The following is a 23,698-nucleotide window of genomic DNA, read 5'->3' as shown; positions in this document are numbered from 1 at the left end:
CTCCATAAATTTAATTGACTTCTGGGTAAGGTGTCATGTGCATCTTCCTCTGAAGTAATGGGAGATTGGCCACAGCTAAGCGTGGGGCTTTTGACTGGGATATGCTGATGCTTCTGTCTGGGTATTTTAAGAAAACAGAGTTTCCTGGATAGAAGGTATTGCTCTTCTGCTGAGTGTCTTGCCAATTAGGGGGGAAGGTTGCTTTCCTTTGTAGAATGGGGTATGGTCGTAGGTTCTGCATGTCTATTAACCAACTGTTTCCAAGTTGTTTTAGTGGCAGGCCATTGGTGGTGTCCTTATCTTCCCTGCTTTTACCCATGGCATGTCACAGACTGTCCTTGGCATTGTAGTTGTTGTGCTTTGTGGTTGCATGCAGAGGTTTAAAACAGCAATTTTGGACAATCCTGGATAAATGGTTCCCTGCAAACAGGGAACTGGACTCGGGGGCCCTGAAACACCCTTCCAGTCATATGTTTCTTATCTGATTCACTTCTAAAAGCTGTGTAATTTACTTCTTTCTGTTGACTCTTCAAAGAGCATTCCTGACGAAATGCAGTAGCAGTTTACAAGCTGCTGCTTTCCTAGAATCTTCTATGTGTTTTATAAGTAATTGGAACAAACTACTTGCCATTCAATCTCTTGGTGTGATCCTTCCACAGTAGAGAATTATCAGAAAATGTCACTAAAGTCTGAGTTACTCCTTTGATACTACCAGGATTCATTTATTTCCTAATTATCTGCTCAATAACAATGTCAAAAGCCTTCAAACATTTCTTTATTCTTCCTGGAGCATTGTAACCCAAAAGCCCTCTGAGGGTTTTGTTTGAATTAAGATCTGATTGATTCATTGGGCTTCAGCGATATCAACCTTGATTTCTACAGTGAATTTCCATGATTATATCATCTTCTTGCCTGGTTCTTTCAGGTTAATTTTTTTCTTTGGGTCAGGCCTGTAATTCTCATAATTGTTAATGAAATGACAACGTAGAGAACACTGACCAGAGAACATACCAATCTGTTTATATTTATTTTCTCATTCTGTCGCTTCTGTTCCATACATGCTGTCCATTTAACATTTGCCATCTCGATTATTTATCTATCCTTTTTTATTATTATATTCTTTCTCAATATCGTCCTTCCCTGATATTCAATAGCCTTAAAATTTATTTTTCTTTCCTGCAGTGCCTGCTGATCCTCCAAATTTACCATTGTACAACGAATACAGAATGTATTATCAGCAAAACTTCCGAACTCTGTTGTTTTGTTCTGCAGTGTTCTGTGCAACTATATCTTTCTCCTGTATTACTCCCATTCAGTGCCTCTACCTGTTTGATTATAACAGGATATTCCCACATTTATTCACAGTTGCCTTAATTTTCTGCTCCCTTTCCTCTTTCTTCTTGTTTCAGTCTGTTGACAAAATGGTTTTGATCACCGATTCATTTATACAGTAAATCTTTGTCCACCTCTAGTCTTTTATCCTGCCTGTGCAAGCTGAATACTGCTGTTTTTGCATTTGATACTTGTATTAAAAAGCAAAAGGAAATCCTTGCCTGATTTCACTGTTTCTTTTGAACAGACTTTGATTTATTTTTGCATAAGAAAAATTCCTAGCTCTACTTTGGGTCCATCAGATTGTATATGTAGAGCTGTGAAAAAGTGGGTAAATGTTCATCACTTTTTATATTGTTTGGTTGTAAACAATATGCAAGGAATATTGATGTAATAATACAAATCAGTACAAAGAGCTAGAGGGAGCTATGCCAATGTATCCTAAATGACATTTGGCCTTAAAAATATAATTCAGTAATATGACATATTAACAATAAAATTTGACAATCCAGAAGTAGAGGGGAAGGAGAGGGTTTACAGCTTTTATTTGTGTGTGTTTTGGTGACATTTAAAAGAAAACTAAAATGACTTTCATGTTGCATAAACAGTCACAAGCATCATCACAAATTCACTATACTTCTTCAAAGAAAGTCATAAGTACTAACTTGCTTGTCTGCTGTATATCACTGAACAATATATAAATCTTCACTGAAGCAGCATGCATCAATAAAAGGTTGATAAAATAACATGTCTTCTGCTGTGCATCCTCTTACTTCCACCACCAACCTCCATGAGCTGAGGATATATCAAGATGAAATCAAATAAAGATAAATCAAGAGCCATGAACTGGAAAAAAAAAAAGGCTATTTCCTTTTTCTCAAACTATATCAAACAAAATAGTGGGAAGCAGCATTCCCCCTGCCCCTAATAGTGCCACTGCCATTGTAGCTCCTCCTGTTGATCACTTTGGTGACAAAATGGAGAGAATGACTGAAAACCCCAAAAGGGTGGGTAAGCATGGGGGAGGGGGAGTCATGCACTTGCACCCCGATATCTCTTCACACTTCTCTTTGCAGGCAGAATAATGCGTGTTAGACCCCGACTCCATGCAGCACCTCACGACTAGGGAGATGACGATCCAATTGCTCATGGATCCTGTTACTCATTAGCCAGAGCAAACACCAGCATACATTGCTCCCAACAGCTTTATTCAGAATGGAGACAGCTTTGGACTAGCTCCCAAAAAACAAACAAACTGGGGAGCCACCCTGAACCATATTTTTTTTCACATTTTATACACCTTGGTTCATACATATTAATATTTGTTCCACCTCTGTCCCTCCTTCTGTTCCACCCATTTCTCCTCCCATCTTAAGCTGCTCCTCTGTTTACTGTTTACTTTATTAGCATAGAGTTGCCTATGCATCTCCCTCATTTACATGCCTCTCTGCTAAGAGCACATGCATAAAGACTTTGACCTCTGCTTCTTTTGGTCACTTGGTTCTTTCTCATTCTTTGCTGATTTCAGCACCATCTCCAAGGTCTTGCTTCTGCTTTATCTCCTCATGATAGCTGGTGGGCTACATCTTGTTTTTGTTGCACAATGGGCTCTAACACTACAACTGTTTAGAAAACTGCTTGCCTTAGCATTTGCAAGGTTATTTTTAATCGATTCATAGATGTTAGGGTCAGAAGGGACCTCAATAGATCATCAAGTCCGACCTCCTGCATAGGCAGGAAAGAGGGCTGGGTTTAGATGACCCCAGCTAGATGCCTATCTAACCTCCTCTTGAAGACCCCCAGCGTAGGGGAGAGCACCACCTCCCTTGGGAGCCCATTCCAGACTTTGGCCACTCTAACTGTGAAGAAGTTCTTCCTAATGTCTAGTCTAAATCTGTTCTCTGCTAGCTTGTGGCCATTATTTCTTGTAACCCCCAGGGGCGCCTTGGTGAGTAATACTTCATTTTGCCTTGTGACCAGCAGCTCTGCTGAGACGCAGGAAAAAGCCTTTGTATTTAGCTGCAAATCGAGTGCTCCCCAAAATCCAAATTGTCACCCTAAAATGTGTATATATATTTTCATTTCATTCACACCCAATTCACCACTGCAGGAAAGCTGGATAAGCAAAGGCCTACAAATATATCAGTTTTGATTACACTATTTTTGCAAGTTATGTCTTATTTTGAAGCTTCTCCAACCTCATTTGGAGGTTCTCTCTCCCTCTCGGGGGTGTGTGTGTGTGTGTGTGTGTGTGTGTGTGTGTGTGTACTGTAGTAATCAATACATTTTTTACACAATGAAAAATAATGATGAGACAATGGGTAGACTGGGACTTAGAGCCAATCAAAAGATATGCTAATGAATGAAGCTAACATTAAGGTTTTGTGCTGTGTAGGTAAACTATAATAAAAGAGAGAAACAGCTTGCTTTAATATGTAGCCTCATAAAGGCCTCTTCTAGAGTTAGTTATAGTTCAGTAGTCAGGATTTTGCAGGCTTTTTGCTGATCCACCTTTCTTGCAATGGTGAGTTGGGATTTCTCCATTTTGCTAAAATAACAGGGCTCTTGTTTTAATTGCTGGCATTTATTGTTGAAAAAGTTGTTTTTGTTTCTACTCTTCAAAATTGTTCCTCTTGCCCTACCTGAAAAGCATTTTCTAACTTTCTGTCTTTCTCTGAGAGAACTGTTTTGTAACCCAAGAATATATTAGCACTGGCATGTTCCCACCACACACACAAAACCTATCTTATGTACTATATTTTAGCCTTACTAGGAATTATTCATGTCTTCATTCTGTGCCCAGCAAATAGCCTCAGCAAAGAACTAATGTGATGCAATAAGACAACAGGTATATATTGTGATGTTACTTTTGTGTTTCAAAGCAGCACAAGATAATGCGTTCACATTGTTACTTTGAATTAGTCCTAAGCTTCAGGGGTGTTGGTTGTAGCCAGGTTGGTCTAAGGACACAAGCAGACAAGGTTCTTTGGGTAAATGTGATATCTTTTATTAGACCAACTAAGCAGTTGGAAAAATTGTTCGTTGCAATCTTTCAGGCACAAACACCCTTCTTCAGGCATAGAGAGAGTCTGCTAGTGTTTGTGTACTCTCCTGGGTGGAATACAAGCCAATATGCAAAATGCATGGGATGTGAAATAATAGGTGTGAGACAGGGGATGTGAGGTAATACGTGTGAGAGAGGTAGGTGGAGGGGACGGAGGGGAATGTTAACCTGGTGATAGAATGTAGCTGGTAAAATGTAGAGAGGTTACGTGGGGTTATCGGATGGGAGGCAGGTTATAACGTGCCACAAATCCAATGTCTATATTTAGCCCATGATTTTTTTGTATCCAGTAGATTTATGAAGTGAAGTTTGTAGGCTTATCTACAAAAACTGTTTTGTAAATTCCCTTGGAGGATTGAATCTGAGAAATTTGTGAGAAAGTGGTTGTCTTGTGAGAAGCAAGTAATTAGGTATTGTTGTTGATAGATTTTTAGTGTGAGTTCATTCTGGTACACAGTTGTCATTTGGTTTCTCCTACATATTTTCTATCAGGACATTCATTGCACTGGATGAGAGATGCTAGATTTCTGAAGGTGCTGGTATAAGATCCAGGAATGATAAGGGTTTGGTTGTGGGGTCTAGTTATTGTTGGAGTGACGGAAATGTGTCGGCAGATTTTACATTTCTTGTCCTGGCATGGTCTGGATCCATTTGGTGTGCTTTGGGCCATAGGAAGTTTGCATTTGGTGATGAGATTGGCAAGGTTTGGTGCTGGTTTAAGGCTAGTATGGGTGGTTCTGGAAAGCTCTTTTTAAGAATTGGGTCTTCTAGTAGGGGTTGCAATTGTTTGAGGATTTTCTGTGTAGGTTCCAGGTAAGGATGGTATGTCATAATTAATGGTGTGCGATTAATAGGGATTTTCTTTTAGTAGTGAAGCAGTTCTTCACTTGGTATCCAGGTGGCTCTTTCAAAAATATGATCCATCTCTCTGGAGGAGTGTCCTTGTTTAGTGAAAACCCTTTTGAGATTTGCGAGGTGATGATCACGGGTGTTCTCCTCAGTGGAGATTCAGTGGTATTGGAGGACTTGACTGTATATTAAAGCTTTCTTGCTGTGTTTAAGGTGGTTGTTGGTTCTGTGTAACTATGCATGTTGGCCTGTGGGTTTCTTGTATATGGTCTCCCTGGGCACCCATACACATGCATCAAGGCTGCTCTGATGTGCTGTAATTACAAAGCTGCTCTAATGTGCTATAATTACATCGAGTATGCTTGAGCATATTAATTACCACACTCCAGCAGACTCCAGTGTCATGTGTATCAGCATCCCTGCACTGAAAAATGCTGGCCAGGGCACTTTAATTAAAGCTTGTTCAACAAGATTTAATTAAAACATCCTCCCTCCCCCCCGCCCCCCCCCCCCCCCCCTCACACACCATTTTTCAGTGGGGGGATCCTGATACATGTGGCACTCTGGGTGCTTTAATTAGTGCAGCTCCCAGAGCTGCTCTAATTAATGTGCCCCCACCCCCTGCCTCCCGGAGCACATGTATAAATGCCTGAAGGTGGGTATTTGTGCCTGAAAGCTTGCAAAGAACAATTTTTCCAACTATTTAGTTGGTTTAATAAAAGACATTACGTTTACCCAGAGAACCTTGTCTGCCTATGTCCTTAGACCAACACAGCTAAAGGAATTTCCCTTCCCTTTCTGATTAATTATCTTTCGCTAGTGAGTGCTGTTTACTTTCCATTCTTGACAATGTTTCTTATTCAAATCAACTTTTTTTCTATTATATCCCAAGTTCACTTCCATCTGCCAGCCATCTTTCAGTTAAATGCACAGTATGGCAGTTTTGATTTTACTGAATGAATCTGAATCCCGCTCTTATATTAATTGCTATGATATATGCTATTTCTATAAATAGTTAAATCCATCCTTCATAAATTCCTTACTTCTTGCACAATTTAGTCTCCTTATCAGCCTTTGCATATTTCTCCAAACTAAAATCTTTTGTTTCCATCTTTTCTTCATATATACTAAAGATATGGATTGAAATAATTGAAATATTTGTTGAATATTTGGGAAATCTGTTTATACAAATAAATTCCCAGTCATATCAAAATCAACCTAAACCTAAATTGTACATTTTTGGGTTTCATTTTTTTACACACCTTTTGCTTGTGTGCAGTTCTTCACTTTGGTTAAGCGAAAGGGATTGACAGCCATTTGCATAATATTTTCAACCAAACCCAAGAATCTTTTGAAGTAGTCCTTTTTTCCCCTCTCTCTCTCTTGAGACCTCCTGTCCAATTTCTCAGTGTCAAGTGGGTTTTACTAAGATTTGGATAAGAATTTGTTTCATTCAGAAAGACGACAAGATGAAAAGGAGTCTGCAGGTTTAGTTATGTTTTGTATGAGAATCTGGCATTTAGAATACTTATCCAGCAATTGCAAGATGTGGATTTGAGTCCATCAAACCTGAAAGATTCAGGTGCACATTTTCTACTTCTCAGGAGAGTTCCCAAGCCATTAGATGATATGGTAGTCTGCACCACTCCTGTTGGAGCTGCATGCCTGTGCACAGAAGAAAGAGAGGGAATTTTCACAAATTCAGAAAATCTTTTTTTTTTTTTTTTTTTTTTTTTTTTTTTTTGCTATATAACTTTAGGTCATAGTATCACTCAGTTGCCATTGCATTTAGCCCAGTACCTTGGTACTTGGATAAAATATGCCTTCCAGAAAGGCATTGATCTTGATCTGAGGATATCTTGATAGAATACCCATTACTGTATTTGGTAGTTAATTCCAATGGCTAATCACTGTTAAAGATATGTCTCTTATATCTCATTTGAATTTGTCAGACTTCAGCTTCTGCCCTTTGGTTCTTTGTAATTCCTTTCTGTGCTACATTAAACAGTACTTTAATAACAGGTATTTTCTCCCTGTAAAGATAATTATACTTTGTAATGCTGTCGTTCCTCAATCTTCTTTTGATAAAATAAACTGAGTTATTAAAGCCCCATGATAAGACATTTTCTCCAGTCTACTAATCTTTTCATGACTCTTTTCTGCACCATTTATTTTTTTAAACATTTTTTTCAGTGTGTGTACGTGAAAACTGTATACAATAGTCTAGCATTGTTCTTACCCTGATAAAACTTACTACTTTTCTGTTTATATGTCCAAGGATTGCACTAGCTGTTCTTCTCGCAGGTTCATACTGTTGCTTGTACACTATGACTGCTTTTAATGTCTGGATGCAGTCCAATATTCTATGTGTTTCACCTACATTCCTTGTATAAGTTTGGCTGTATTGAAAAAAATGTTTTTTGAATGGACCCACTGCTTACCAGGCAGCCCAGATCTCTCTGTCCTTGAGGGCCCTCTAATTGTTATTTTTCATTTTGTGTGGCCCACAAATATCAACAGTAATTTTATATTTACTTTTAAATAACTGATGAAAATGTTGAAGAGCCCTATATCGCCCCAGGCAAAACACCCCTATCTGATCCATTTAACGTCTTTTATAGGTACTATTCCGTGCTGACTTTTAGTCACTGTTGTGCAATACCACATCATCAAACTTGTAATCTCATCAAAGAATGAAATCAAGTTTATTTGGCATAGCCTATTTTTGGCATAACCTGTTTCTCATAAACCTCATGATGACTGATGTTAATTATATGCCTTATCCTTTAATTTTTATCAGATACAGAAACTAACACAATGCATATGTGCCAACCAAATGCAGTTTGTTCCAATCAAAGTTGCAAATGCTATAAGGTTCTGTCATCATCCATAGTTTCATACACCTTACACATCATTGGGTCCAGCCCCCCTGCACTTGGGTAGGAAAGACTGCTGGGGCCAGATGATCCCAACAAGGTGGCTGTCAAGATACTTTCTGAAGATAACCAGGGTGGGTGACTGTACCACCTCTGGTGGGAGCCTTTTCCAAACCCTCAGCACTCAACTTGTAAAGAAGTTTTTCCTTATGTTCAGCCTGATCTTTGATCAGTTTGTGCCCATTGTTTATTGTCCTCCTCTGGGGGCCTTGATGAACAGATGCTCCCCCAGGCCCTGATGTATGCCCCTAATATACTTATAGGCTGCCACTGAGTCCCCTCTGAGTCTTCTCTTCTCCAAGCTGAACAGTCCCAATTCTTTCAGCCTCTCCTCATATGACCTCTCTGTAGGCCTCTAATCATGTGTGTATGTCCCTCCTTTGGACTCTCTTGAGCTTCTCCACATTCTTCCTGAAGTGTGGCACCCAGAACTGGATGCAGTCTCCAGTTGCAACCTCACCAAGGCTGAGTAGAAGGGGAGAATGACATTATTAGCCTTGCTTGAGATGCCTCGATAGATGCGTGCCAGTGTTTGATTAGCTTTGCCAGCTATAGCACTACATTTATGGCTCATGTTCATTTAGTGATCTGTCACGACACCCAGGTCTCATTCAGTTGTGGTGCTGGCAAGTGTAGCACAGCAGAGCCTGTAAGTGTGTTGCAGATTATTTCTCCCCAGATGGAGCAACTTTATGTTTCTCCCTATTAAATGTCATAAGGTTGAGGTCCGCCCGCCTTGCAAGCCTGTCCAGGTTGGCCTGTATTGCCAGCCTGTCCTGGAGGCTGGCAATACAGTCAAAGATCCATGTAAAGATGTTCCTATATTGGTTCTGTCCAGTTGATCAACTATGATATATACTGGCCCTTGTCAGTAAGCTCCTCAGTTGCCTTGCCTTCACCATCATCGTTGGAAATCTAAAGCATAAAATTCGATTCCACTTCATTGAAGACATTCACCATCTTTTATCATTTTAACTGTTATCTGTTCAGCTTTCTTAAGAATAAATGAATTTAACAGTGAGGTGATAAATAAGTTAAATCAACAGCAGATTTACACTTATAACTGAGCAGGATAGGACAGGATATAATTTCGATATTTTTATTTTTTATTTTATCTACTGTTTCCTATTAGTCATTTTTCTCCATTCAACACCATTCCTTTCATTGCATGTTTCTATCCCATAGCAGTAGAGGAGATGCATACATTTTTCAATGCATATAAAAGTATGATTGTAACACAAAAAATTACAATGGGAAATGTATCAACAGAAACTACTTTAAACTCTATTAAGAGATTAAAATTCAGGCTGACCATGTCCCTTTAAACTAATAAACCCACATACACAGAGGCACTTGCTCTTTGTAAAACAGTATTGGTAATTGCATAAAAACAATTTACTGAGTGGTTTTATCTAATATATTCTTGAAACAGTTTTCTTAAGAAAGGGAATAAGACCCATTGATAAACACTTTGACTTCCTCCATTCAAAGTAAGGGAGGGAAGAAGGGAGAGAGGAAGAAAGGAAACTATAGTCACAAAGCATTCATATTATTTAGGTAGTATAAGAGTGATGTTGTAGCCTTGATGGTCCAGAAATTGTGGAAGTGGGGAAGATTTCTTAGAATGTTATCTGATATGGCTAAGGACAGACATTACACACAAACCGGTTTAAGTGATCAGAAACTGGTTTAAACCTGTAACAAAAAATAAGTTCAGTGTACATAAACCAGTTTCAAAATGGCTGAAGCTGGTTTAAGACAAAACTTGGCTGAATGTAGTATCAGACTTAAGTGATTTGGGTCAAACTGGTTTATGCAGTATCTGTCCCAGACCCCTTCCTGGTTTAAGTTAAACCAGAGTCCTCCAGCATCCCAGATGCTTTGCAGCCCTGAGCTTAAGGCTTTTTGAAGCTAATCAACAGGTCAGCTGGTAATGTCCCTCCATTCCTTCCTTGGAATAAGCTGTTTAAGAAGAGCTTGTACTAACAAGAGAGGCTTTTCTTTTCTTGATGGGCTGCTAAATGCTGTGTTATCAGTCCCCTGCTGGCTCCGTCACCTATCAGATTTGCAGACCATATGAAGAAGCAGGGAGAGGAAGATTGAAAATCTCAGTATTATGAGTAGTAGCTGGCTGGGATCCTGTACAGGCAGAGTGGAGGTTTACACCCCTCCCTAGTCAGAGTGTTCTGCCAGGGCCTGGCCACGCACCCCTCCAGCTCAGCACTGTGGAAGGAAATGGAGGACTGGTCTAGCACCCCCCAGCTTCTAGCCTGAGCCACTGCGGGCATGTGCTTTTATTTCCTCAGTCCAGGGGGAATGTCTGTATGGTTGCAAACTGGTTCAACCTAGGCAGTAGACCCAGTAGACCGTAGTGTAGTTGGGACAGAGTTAGTCAAGCTTTTGAATACAAGACATTCTTTGTCAGGTCTGACCAGAACAAGCCAGGCACAGCATACTAAATGAAGTAGTGGGAGGGGGAGAGAGAAATTTCCAGGGTAGCAGACACAGTTAGGAGAAGAAAAGCTGATTACTGGGAGATCAAGGCCTATAAAAAGGGAGGAGGGTCATTCTGATCTGTCCTGTGTGAAAAGAATTCAGGAGCTGGGTAAAATATAATGTGCTATAAAACCGATACTAGTGTTTCATGGTAGTTATGGCAGTGGATATGTACTGACAGTTTAATCATTTCTTGCCAAGGCAAGGCTGTGTCTAGTGCCATGCTGTCTGTTGGGCACTAGAGAGTTTGCTCAATATTGTTTGTAATTGCATAATTGGTGGGCACAAATTGTTCTACTCCACAATGAGAAGTCTTAGTATTTTGGTACTGCATTTTGAACACAGATTGAAGGAAACTGCCTGATCTGTCACCTATAGAGGTAAGCAGATTCCCAATTTAATAACATGTAAATGAATGAAATTCGGGGGTGTTTAATCTGATAAACTTCACTTTTTTAAGCTAAATTAGATTACCAACCACTTTAACTGTTACTTTAAATCTATAAGTCATTACAGGAGAATAGGATACCTTATTTATTTTGCTTTTTAATATGTTTCATTTTAGACAATTTTTCACCACTGTAAAAATGTTTTTTAAATATTTTAAAAACTCTATAGCTCTTTATACTATTTTTATTTGTTTTTAATAATACTTATAGTTGCAAAATTTTGTTTTATGATACTTAGCAGCCATTGCACTTAGGAAATATATAAATATTATGGTAGAATCTTCAATTAAGCCAAAAGAAATAATATGAATGTCACTGATGCGGGAAAAACTTAAGGAAACAAGAAGAGAAGTATAGAAGAAAGAAAGAATAACCATGCAAGGCACTGACAAACAGAAAAGGGGAACTAATCTCCTAGGTGGCATTATAAATATAACAAATTTGTAACACGGAACACACCTCAGATTTGTAATGTTTATATAATGAAAATAAAATCAAACATGAACTATTGTAGGATTATTTGGAGAATGCTACTTCATGCAACCAAAACAAAGAAAATGTACCCTGGAGCCAGGAAAAACTCTTTTAGTACACAACTAAACAAAAGCATTGTGAAAATTAGAAATGTCTTATGACACTGTATGAGTTCATTTCAGTATGTAACCCCTATGTGCTGTTCTTGTAGACCCTGTTGACAGCACTTCTTTCAATACAGTAACACAACTTGAGTGAACATAGTAGGATTTTACTTTGAGGCCCCTCAGTAAAGTAATAGCATGGTACAAAAATGTTTAACTTTTTAGACATTAACATTTAGCAGAAAGAACATTTGTTTATATGGAGCCTTGAAGATAAAAGGTGAAATTTGTTCATGATTTGAATACAGCCTTTTTCTTTCAGATGTTTTTGACAGTTGCTATTACCAGCCTCATTTCTTGCATAATTAAATTGATTTACTTTGAATGTCTGAACTGGTAAATCTATTTCTAATAAATATTTACTGAGATTTATGTTCAAACTTGTATTCTGTAAAATTGACTTAATTCTTTAACTTGGGTAAACTCTCAGGAATGCTTAATGTATAAATAAAAGACTGAATAATTTACATTTTTTTGTCAAAATGCCACATACATGTCTAAAAATGTCATTTTCCCTCTATCTTTCACCTTCTTGGCTTGCCATCTACCATTTTACTTTCTCTGTAGAGAGAAGCAGCACAAAGTTTGTTTCATGATGAGAGATAAATCAGTCTCATCTGAGTCAAATAGTGGAATTCAATTCATATAGGTCTTAAGAATGTGCATGGTAGATACTGCCCCTTCATGGGAAGCTCCTAAGTTTAGTGGTAGCACAGCCCTAGTTTTTTTTCTTAGGAGATTTGGTTTCTGGGTGCCCTCCCCTTTACCATAGTTCCTAAGTTCACAGCCATCTCCCTCCCAGTAGGTACTTGAGTACCTCTTAGGCTGCAAACAGATGTTGCCACTGTGTTGCCACAAAACCTAAGAATTTCTGTGCCATTTGTCATACCATAAATGCCTAAATTTGAGAGCACAACAATTTGTGGTCATAGTTAGTGCCACCATTTTGTTGACAATGACTTTTAACTTATGACAGGAGAGCATGGGCAGCCTGGGGCTCTCCAGCCACCCTAAGCAAGCATTCCTGTGCTTCAGTGGTCTGATTCTGTATGACCAGAAATCCCACTGCAAGGGAATTCCCAGGGCCTGGTCTGCAAGTGTGGAGTGAGAAACCCCCTGCACTTGCAGACTTATGCCCTAGCAATGTCCCCTTCAAACGGATCCTGGTGAGCTCTTCTGCAAAGGGACTTTGCTCTGCTGCACCCTGATTTAGGGCATGGTCTGCAAGTGCTAAGCAGAGACCCCCCTGGGAGACCCCATTCCCCACCTCCCCTCCACAGTTGCTTACACTTGCCATGAGAAATTCTCCTGCAGAGGATTCCCATAGTGCATGTATCATGCTGCTGCACCTATAGAGGTTCCCCTCTTTGCAGACATGTCCCAGTTGAGTGGGGCACAGCACCCAGGACACCACCTGTAGACACCATTGAAGGGTATCACCTATGCTAGGACACATCCCAGCATAACAGATCCAGTGTAGAGAAGATACCTGTATATAGCCTTAGATTTAGCCTTAGCCTTAAATTTAGCCAATGTTTACTCTTTTGTCTTCATCCTTCTTGATCTGTCTGCCACCTTCGACACTTCCGATGTTTATCATGGTTTGCTTTGTCACTTCACAACTGTAATATTCCTAATTATCTGACAGCCTTGCTTAAATACTGCTTTACTATATCCTTTTTTGGCTGCTTCTCCCTGTCTTTGATATGGAGTTGTATCCTCCAGGATTATATCCTCAGTCGATTTTCATTTATTTCTCTTGGCTTCTAGTTTTACCAAATTTATGCTGCTGTTTTCCAAACTACTTTTCTACCACCAGCCTCTATATCTATAGTGGTCTTTCTGACATGTTTTCTTAACTAGTCAGTCACTGTGTAGAACTGCCTCCTTTCAGTCGAATTTCATTCTTTCCTGTTAACTCCTCTCTTCTATGACCTTATCACCATTGCCAGATTCGTGGGATAATCTGCCATTTTTCTTCTAATTTTTCTTCTTTGTAAACATTCCTAAATTTTCCTTTCTTCTACTTTGTCTGTGCGATTCTTCCTTCTGATGGTAATTTCCCTTAAATGTAACAAGAAATTATGTCCTCTCTTGATTACCATAACCTGACCTCACTGGTTATCACATCTTTCTCAACCAGGGCTTCCTAAATACCACTGTCAAAATCACCTTCTCTTTGCATGTATCCAACCATATTATATCCTCTTCCTTGTTTTCTCATCTCAAATCAAATGCACTCTCATCACCCTGGGCTTTCTAAGGGTATAGACACACATACATTTGGAGGCTTTTCAAAAGAGACACGTTTTAAAAAGGCAACAGCTGTTATGTTCTAATTGTTACTTGTGGACAAGTTGAGAACAATACAAATATAGCAAAAGCACTCCAACTTCAACACTACTTCGTTCATTTATGTCATTCTGAACTTGCCCATGAGCAGCAATTAAAATGTAACAGCTGCTGCCCTTCTGAAATGTTCCCTTTTTAAAAAACCTCCGATCTTTTTGTGTTCATACCCTTAAAATTCTTGCCCCTTGTTGTCCCTTCTTGCCCCATATTGCCATCTTGCCTCCTTGCCTCCTCTTGTAGTCACTACTGTTCCTATTATCTTATTTCTCAATTAAATTCCATTTTTGTACTTTTGGCTTTACACTTTTCACCTTACACGTCCTTTCCGCTTCGCATGCTCTTTCTTTCTTCATGTCTCATCCTGCTGTCCACTTTGATCCGCTGTTTTTGCTTCAATATTCACCTAATCCTCCAACTTCCAGCCATTTGTCATTTCTTTTTTATTGTCCACATGACTTATCTCATACACTTTTTGTGGCAAGGGCATATCTTCAAATTGGAAAATATTTTTAAATTATACAAAATGTGTATGCAAGTTTTGTAATTATAAAAAAATTACACGGTAAACAAAGAACAGATAAGGGGTCCAGATAAGTGCACAGTATCAAACATGCTAGAGAATTCTACATATCTGTAAGAAGTTGTAAAATAATAGTTTATAAGAAGCTAAAGAAGAAATCTCTGTTGAATCTATGGAAATCCCTCCCAGCTTTTCTGTTCATCTAGAATTCCAGCTCTGTAGAAGGCACCAAAACAAAAATAATATGTATATATTCTTTGCTTTATTATGCATTCACTGGGTGAGTCTAGACAACTCTTCTCTTCTTGTGTATCAGTTTCCCCTGTTATAGAATTCTTGAATGAAAAATGCCATATAAGTGTTTATATATATTTATATATATATGTGTGTATGTATATATACATACATGCATATATACGTGTGTGCATATGTACGTACATGTATATGTGTACGAGTACATACATATATATGTACATACATATGTATGTATGCATATGTATATATAATGTTTATGTAATACAAGTTTTCATTCCATTCATTACAAGGAAAATTAAACAGTAATAAATACAGGGATGTAATTTCAACTCCACTTCAACACACTTTAATAAATAAAAAAGCTTTTGAAAATATCTGTTGACATACTGTCTCTTGCCAGAATATGTGTGCTCTGAAAAATGGGTTTAAATAAATCTTTGGAATGAACACAAATGTTTAAATATCTCATAGAAGTGGCAGTTTTTTGTTTGTTTTTCTTTAACTCTTAAGACCAAAAGATTAACTTAATGGGGGGGAAACAGATTCTTGATGTTTATTTTTTAAATAATATTTTAGTGGGGTAATCTTCAAGTTCATACAGTAAGTCTAGTCTTATTTATCTTCATAACTTTTTCATGCTTGCTTGGGTAATTACTTAATATGTGATATGAAAATGTTTACAAGAGTATTTCCCACAGGTACTGAATTATTTTTTCTAATGAATTTATGTTGTAAAGTCCTTGTTTATTCTGCTAAAATAATTTTAAGAAGCCAATTTTTATGCATTTTCAGCATTTAATCATATTTTCCTTTTCTTTTCAGCTTCTTAATTAAATGAACTCAAATGGGATTCACATTAACTTAATGTTTACTATGAAGATAAGCTGTTACTGATACTATCTGTTCACCAACATTACGTTTTATTCAACAGTCTGTGTTCATTCATCTGTTTCTTTGTGATAATTTATATAGCATAATTATAGAGAAATGAATTTGTGGTTTTTATATTTTATGTAATGAATGTTTCATTTAATTTATAGAAACAAGTATAGTAAACCTTAAATATTATAACAGGAGTAGTGAAAAATAGTTTTAAGTACTGTATATTCAGTGGTGCAGGATTTAAACAAAGTTAATTATGCTGTGTCTTTTGGTTGTATGGCTGCCTGTTGACTCTTAGTAAAGGAACATGGAAGCAAATGTTAAAGTACCCTCTCCCCTTGCAAAGTGTTACAACGTTTTCTTTACATGCACTTTAGAAAAATCCTGAACAAAATACTGTTTGTTCTCTGACTGCTGTTGGAGAAACCATACAAGAAATGGAAAGTATAATTTGATTACATAAATACCATTTATTTATGCAACCTTATCAAGCCATCTTGCTTTGAAAAATAAAGAAAATATACATTGAACAAGCTTTAAAACTGTATGAGTTTATTATTTTCATAAAATACAGCTGGTTAAAGTCGTGGTCCTTGGAACTGAATTACTCAAGAAGAATAAAGATTGTGGCCCAAATATTAAGTGGTGCTTCTACTTAAGAGCCTGATCTGCCCAAATAAAACCCTGCACCACAAATTATTAAAAATGTACAAACAAAACTCACTACTCATGATATTTAGGAGGTTCAGCCAATACTGTAACAGGATTAAAGTTTATAAACTTCCACCTGCTAGTCACCCTAGTCAATGAGGTTTTAAATGGCTCCACAGCATTTAGTCTGCCATTCATTGTATTTCTCAGATCTCTTGAAGGTGCTTAGTGTTCCTTAGTAACATCAAGGGCATCAGCATTGTAAAAAAGGGGCTCCAGAATTGCATACTACAGATCATTAGTAACAATAATTCAGTCTAGATTGACATCATTGAAAAGCTTGTCGCACTTCCATATCCTCTTGGCATAGAAAGCTGTCAAAATATCCTACACAGTGTTTAAAAAAAGCCTAGTAGTTTTTGTTCCAGATGCTACCAAAAATGTAAAATAAAGAAGGCTGGAATTAATTTTGCACCACATTGATTTCATTTTCCTTCTGGTGAAAGTTCACACACTGTGCTCAAAATGACAGTGAACCTGTATTCAAGCACAATGATGCCAACCCTTTTCCAAACCAAAACTTCCTTCCTATATGGCAAAAACTCCTCTCCCATTTAGTAATGCTGGAAAGGCTCGAGAGTCATCTTGTGACACTTGTACACATCTGCAAAGTGATTTTTCCTCTTCTAGTGGACAATTTGTGTTTCTGATGTTACATTCACCTTGTGACTGGTTCATACGTGTACATCCATATATCGGCTTTGTGCTCCAAGCATGATACTGACTATTACACACAACTTTTTGGGTTTTCTTTGATATATTTCTGAAGTGCTTATTTACAAATGATGGGAACAGATCAGTACCCTGGATAGACAGTTGGCTGATCAAAGATGACACCTAAGAAAGGATTAAGTGATCTGCTTATGCTGCTCCAAAGTTCCTACAAATGCTCATAACAACGTGGACAATGTTACACAGATGAACATTCTCCTTATGCTCAGTTGACCTAGTTCTCATTTATAGCAAAACCATTTCAGCTGCTCTGTCAACACAAAGCAGTATTAAAGGTAGTATTAAAAGTACATAAATGTAATACACACCTACTTTAAGGCCTTTTTACCAAGCCAGTAAATATGAAACCATCCCTTAGAACTCTAAAGTTAGTTTTTTCCTCAAGTCATTAAACAGGTAGTTGCCAACATCTCCAAGCACATCTGGATAACATCATTTTTCTGGGCCCTTGTCAGGCTGGTTTTTATCTTGAATATAATGCAGAAACTTTAGTCATGGACTTGGTGGATGATCTTCACTTGGAGATCAACGGGGGAAATTCTGTGTGCTGTTTTTACTCAACCTTTCAGTGGTCTTTCCTACAGGTGACTAAGATATGATAAAGTGTTTACATCATCTGGTGGGTATTGACAGGACTACTCTAAATTTGTTCTGATATTATCTAGCAAAGAGGTCCCAGAGACTCCAGTCGACAATCTTGAGATTAGGCAAATGTGAGGTATAGATGACTAAAATAAGGTTCAGGTACTCCTGTTTTCTCTTGATTTACTGTGGTTCTGGTTGAAAGGATGTTGGTGATGGATACAGTTTAATATTTCTTACACACCTTGCCCAACACACAATTGAGAGTTCAGTAACTATGCTGTAGTAGTTTTGTTTTTATTTTTTCTCACCCTGTTGTAAAGGAACTGATGGTTGGAAGCAGTAGAATCTGCACTAGTTCTACCACTGGGGCTGCTTTAGCCACTACTGAGAGAGAGAAAATTGTGAGCTGTGGGACTCCCTGCCAGGATCATTCTAGGAATGCAGGCCCAACAGTAGTAGCAATTTACAAGTCACTACACCTTCAGAGAGGTCTTACAGTACATAAGTTTCTGTTATATTCTCCTAGCCTGTGTGCATGCATGTTGGAGTGGGAATCTGTTGTCAACAGATTCAAAAATCATTGTGGTTTCCCTAGTACTAATTAGATATAACAAAATATTATCCACAGACAAAAAAAAGAAATTGATCAGTTGTTCATTATCCCTGATCATTGACAGACAAAATAAAACCAATGCTAATACGGCAACATGCCTTTAAAGAGTGGCTTTAATTTGGTGCAACCAATGCTTTAAATGAGGTATATAGTCTCATTTCACCCATGACTGACCATTAGTACAATATAAATAGAAAGTTAATGTTTCAAAGAAAAGTTAGATCCTAGTCACTCTAGTCTTCTTCCTCTAAGACATGCTGCCCTTCCTTTTTCTATTGCTATAATGAAGCATTACACTAATTTTTACTTATAAACAATTCTGTTACAATATTTGCTACAAGCTTATACTATGCAAAGATTACTGTTCTAGATATATTTTGTTGGGCTTTTTCCCTGTAGTAACTTTATTAATTGCTAGGTTCCATCTTGTATGCTGCTACTACTTCTCAGAAAACCAGTGATAAATAAGGATTGTTTTCATTTTTTTTCATTTAAAAGTAGATATCTCTAACAGTAATAACAGCATTTCTTAGAAGTTCACAAACTGAAGAGACTTGATATCTTTTGATAGTTGAGAAAAACCTCTAGGTCAGTCAATACTAGATAATGCTACAGGCAAAAAAACAAAAACAAAAAACAGAATAGCCAAATTGATTATGGATCATAGTATATGCAATCAACAAATGTTTTTCTCATCCTTCTTGTAGCATTTGGTTCCAAAAAGAATTCATGCACAAAACTGCATGTGAGAGATTCGAAATAAACATGTATGGTTAGCAGTTAGAGCACAACTCACTATGGTAAACTCAGAGTTAAATCTCTCACATTTCACTCAATTGAGAAAATAAAACCCTTTTAGTCTTATATGAGGATATTTTCACATTTGTTAGAGCTAATGGATATTCTGGTTAGCACTGGAATGGCTGATGAAGAACAGCTTCTTGCATTTTGTTCACAGTGATAGTTCTTGTTAAATATTCACATAAGCATTCCATGAGCTCTGTCTACCACCATGTTTTTGGCTGTAAAGTAATACCCTGTGCCAAAGAGAATTTCATACTAAAAGCTATAATGATTTTGTTGGATTAGATTTCTAAGTGACTTTCAGCAATTGACCTGTTTTCCATTCTTCGTCATTATGTGACCAACCCTCACTTAAGGCATGCAGTGAGAGAATGGAAGAGAGTTTGGTGTGAATTGTTATACATCACTGACGCATCCTGGCAGAAATTTTGTTGGAGGTGTTATGTTGCAAGAAGATACGTTGTTTTTGTTGTTGTTGTTGTATTGGTATAGAATTCCTTGAGTAAATTGATTCAGGTCCTTTGGAGTGGATAGTGTATAGAGCAGGGGTAGCGAACCCATATCACACATGACACAAGCGACACACACAACTGCTTTGTTTTGGCATGTGGCAGATCTGGCAGGGAGCAGAGAAAACAGTACAGATAAGGCAGGAAAGAGAAAGCAGAATAATGGATCAGGAGGGAAGGAGAGAAAAGTGCAAGGGATCAAGAAATAGAAGAGGATTGGAGTGGCACTCAGGGCTTACTTTGTAGTACACCACCCAAAAAGATTGATGTAAGAAGTGTTCGACCCCAGGGTGGCTGTGATGCCCCCTGGTGGCTGCTCAGCTGTTGCTGTGCCCTCACTCCTCAGACTTGCTCTCCTTCACCTCACCTGCCACACCTTATTCTTAGATCTTTAGAAAGTGAGACTGCCCCAGGGATCCCTGATCCCACATTGGTTTTCAGGTGTCTTTACTTCACCTTAATAGTTTATAATGTGGCTCCATTCACTCCTTACAACATGCCCAGATGGGAATGTGACCTGGCCTTAACCTCCTGTATGAGGCTCAGGGTTTGGGAATTTGGTAGCCATATTTATTGCCAGAGCTCCCCCTGCCACCAAATTTCCTAATCTATGGGGAGCCCCATGGGCCAGATACTTTTAGCTCTATGGACTGCATTTACCTCAGTGGCCAGAGGTTAAGCACCCCTGCTCTAAATGTTTTTAGACAAAGGTGACTCATTGGCAATCTTTTGCTCCTATTCCCATGACCAATTACCTCCTGCTCACTTCAATGAAATGTTATCAACACTGAATGATGTTAAAGGTAGGTACTTACTGCCTTTTGAAGGTATGAATACCCTCTGATAGCTTCTAGCTTACTACTGTTATTACTGTTTTGTTTTATTTATTTGTAGTGTTTAGAGGCTGGTGCCCTATGGTGCCAGGCACTATAAAAGCATAAAGAGTTAATAACAAAAGACAGAAATGGACAGAAGACAAATAAGTTATACGGGTGTTCTAATATAGAATCACTTTTAATCGGTTTCCGATGTTTAACAAGGCAGCCATTAAGGCAGCAATCATAGAATCGACAGAGTTAACTACATTGTTATTGTCTCAAAAATTAGTCCTTTGTCATAACAACATTGTTATATAGCTAGAAAAATTAAGCACCTCTTTAAAATATTATGCAGATTTATAATACCAGAAAGCGATCTTTCTAAGTACCCCATTCTTATCACCTGTAGCCTGGATGGGATCACACTCTAAGGGTGCATCCACACATGTAGGCACATGCACTTGCAGCAGCTCAAATAGAAGTGGTGCAAATTTGAGATGGGGCTTTTTGCCTCAGTGCACGTGCCTGGACATTCACTTTCATGTGAGGCAAGTTGTGCCACTTGGGGCAAAATAACCCTGCCTGCTCCCCACACCCCTCCAGATCTGTAGCCAAGGGGAGCTAGAGCCTTGGGCAAGCTCCTGTGCTGGCCCCAGCAGTGTAAAAAGCTGCCCTGTGCTGGCCCCATCAGTACAAAAAGCTGCTCTGGCATGTAGCTCAGGGCTACTAGCTCTCAGGAACTTCTGGGGTCTGGCCACTTGGTACCTGGGGATACTATCCCTTGTGCCAGCTGGATTGATGAAGCAGCCTTGAGAGTTCCCTGCACCCTATACACAATTGCAGCAGTCTGCCAGTGGGTGCTGCTGCCTGGCTTTGACCCGCTGCCACCTGCAACAGCATGTGTCTCCAAGGCTGCCAGCCTGCCTGACCTGGATGGGGACTGCACAGCCAGTAGAGGCATCTGCCCCTTTGGGCCAGCTGCCAGTGGGCTGTGGCTGTGGAGTTGGCCTTTGTGTACCCCTGTTCAGCCATCAGGGCAGCTATCGCCTGGAAGATGTTCCCAGTGTGGTGGCCTGTTTTGAACTGTCAAAGCATGTCCTCCTGGCCCCAATTGGCCAGGAGGTCAGCCACCTCCAGCTGGATCCAAGGTGCCCGCTCTGAGCAGGCTCATCTGCCTGGGCTGCCAGTGGGCTGTGGCTGTGGAGTTGGCCTTTGTGTACCCCTGTTCAGCCATCAGGGCAGCTATCGCCTGGAAGATGTTCCCAGTGTGGTGGCCTGTTTTGAACTGTCAAAGCATGTCCTCCTGGCCCCAATTGGCCAGGAGGTCAGCCACCTCCAGCTGGATCCAAGGTGCCAGCTCTGAGCAGGCTCCTCTGCCTGGGTTCTGCCACTTGCCTCTCTAGCAGGAATTCTGGTGTTCCCTTTTTGAAAACTGAAAAATCCCTGATAAAAAAAAAATCCCCTCACTCTATAAAATACCCCAAAATGCATGTTCCTCCACAATTAAAACAAAAGACCACCATATATATAGAGAGAGAGAGTGACAGACAGAGAGACAGTGATCAGTTGGGCAATGTTTTATTGATATATCTACAACGTTAAAGCAATTTGGAAGCCAACCAGTGCCTCTATCATCATCATAAAATGCATTCTAAGTACCTGTATGTTTTGCTGTTTGCCTTTGGTTTTCTTACCATAGAGCAGTTAGAGCTCCCCCATACCCCTTCACTAACCTGGATGTGGGGACAGCTGCCCTGCAGCCAAAGGTCCTGCCAGCAGGTCTCATCCTATCTGGCAGGTGTGTGCTGGGGGGATGTTGGTTTTGTAGGAGGGAGTGAGAATGGGGGTGGGAGGATATAGGTGGCTTTGGAGGGATGTGGGAGACCTTGGGGTGTGTGGATAGGTGTGTATAGATTGTGGCGGGACTGTGGGGGGTTGCTCAGGAGGGATGAATCCCCTGCCCCCCACAGGGCACAGCCCCCCCACACAGTTCATGGACTGCCCCCCACAGAGGATACAGCTGTCATGAGGTCCCAGAGGCCCCAATGGCTGCTACTACAGCTGGGGAATGCAGGAGGACTTTTGCTTTTTGCTTTTTTTTGTTTGTTTGTTTTTGTTTTTGTTTGTTTTTAAGTGCTGGGATGTTAAGGCTGGATGGGGCAGCCATCAGGGGGTGGGGGGTGGACTGCAGGAGCCAGCAGGGGATGGGGCCGGATGGGCAGCGATCAGGCAGTTCAGGGAGTAGGCGAGGGATGGGGCCAGGTGGGGTTCCCCCATGGTCCATTCCCCCTTCCTCCTGCCCCCCCCCACCCCTACTTACCAGCATGGAGCCCAGGTCTAACTCCCTGCATGCTTCAGCACCGAGGCAAGGGCCAGCCATAGAGATGCTCTGTGGAGGATCTGAGCCTCTGTTGCCCTACTTTTTTCACCTGGGGTATGTTTTTGACCCCTGGATATCCAGGAGTCTGATTTTGTCCCCGCGCTGCAACTTTGCAGTGCAGGGAACACTTTTTTGTACTCGCTTGTGCCTCTTGCACCGTCTCAAAGGGCTTTGAGACTCTGCAAGAGGCGCATGCATGCTCATCTGTATGCACCCTAAATGAACTCTAATATCAATATATGCGAGTCAGGAGCCACTGAAAGGGAGAGTCACATTGTAACCTCCCCTTTTCCCACCTCTCTGTGTAGATGCCCTCTGTATTTATATTGGGAAGAAATAATAAAACAAAGTCTCTTTGTCCCACTCGACACTACTTGTGTTCAGATATTTTGGTGCACTGGTGTTCTTTTATTTAAGGCTTTGTTTGGAGTCAGCAGCATGTGGTATTAAACGAGGTAGCTGAAAAGTCTGCTCCAAAATCGTAAAGCAAAAGAAATGAACAGCTGGAAATACTGGCATTTTTATTGTAAGAAACTGCTGGCATTCAAAACAAAGTGAAATGATAGGACTGTGTATTCCTTGCCATAATCTATAATGAGAACCAAATTGCAGCATCTATTCAATGACAGAACAAACACGAACCATTGTATGACGCAGATAATAGCAAACGTCTGGGAGAGGAGCAAAGGATAAACCAAATGCAGGAATGAGTAATTTCATATGAAACAGCTATTTTCAGTGCCATTTCCATGCTTTGGTGAATGCAATATTTT

At 39.5% G+C, this 23,698-nt stretch overlaps 1 protein-coding gene across 1 annotated transcript in view; it reads left to right on the top strand.

Annotated features, from left to right (window-relative positions):
• Positions 1–16,298, top strand: part of TUSC3 (tumor suppressor candidate 3) — a 230,268-nt gene extending 213,970 nt beyond the window's left edge. Inside the window, exon 9 of the mRNA XM_014518476.2 lies at positions 15,714–16,298. Within this exon, the coding sequence (XP_014373962.1) occupies positions 15,714–15,729 (16 nt within the window). The 3' untranslated portion in view covers positions 15,730–16,298. The remainder of the gene's footprint in view (positions 1–15,713) is intronic.
• Positions 16,299–23,698: the final 7,400 nt, after the last annotated feature.

Source organism: Alligator sinensis, unplaced genomic scaffold (genome assembly GCF_000455745.1).
Source record: "Alligator sinensis unplaced genomic scaffold, ASM45574v1 scaffold516_1, whole genome shotgun sequence".
NCBI lineage: Eukaryota > Metazoa > Chordata > Crocodylia > Alligatoridae > Alligator > Alligator sinensis.
Note: the sequence above shows the minus strand (reverse complement) of the source record. Positions and strands in the feature narration are given on the sequence as shown.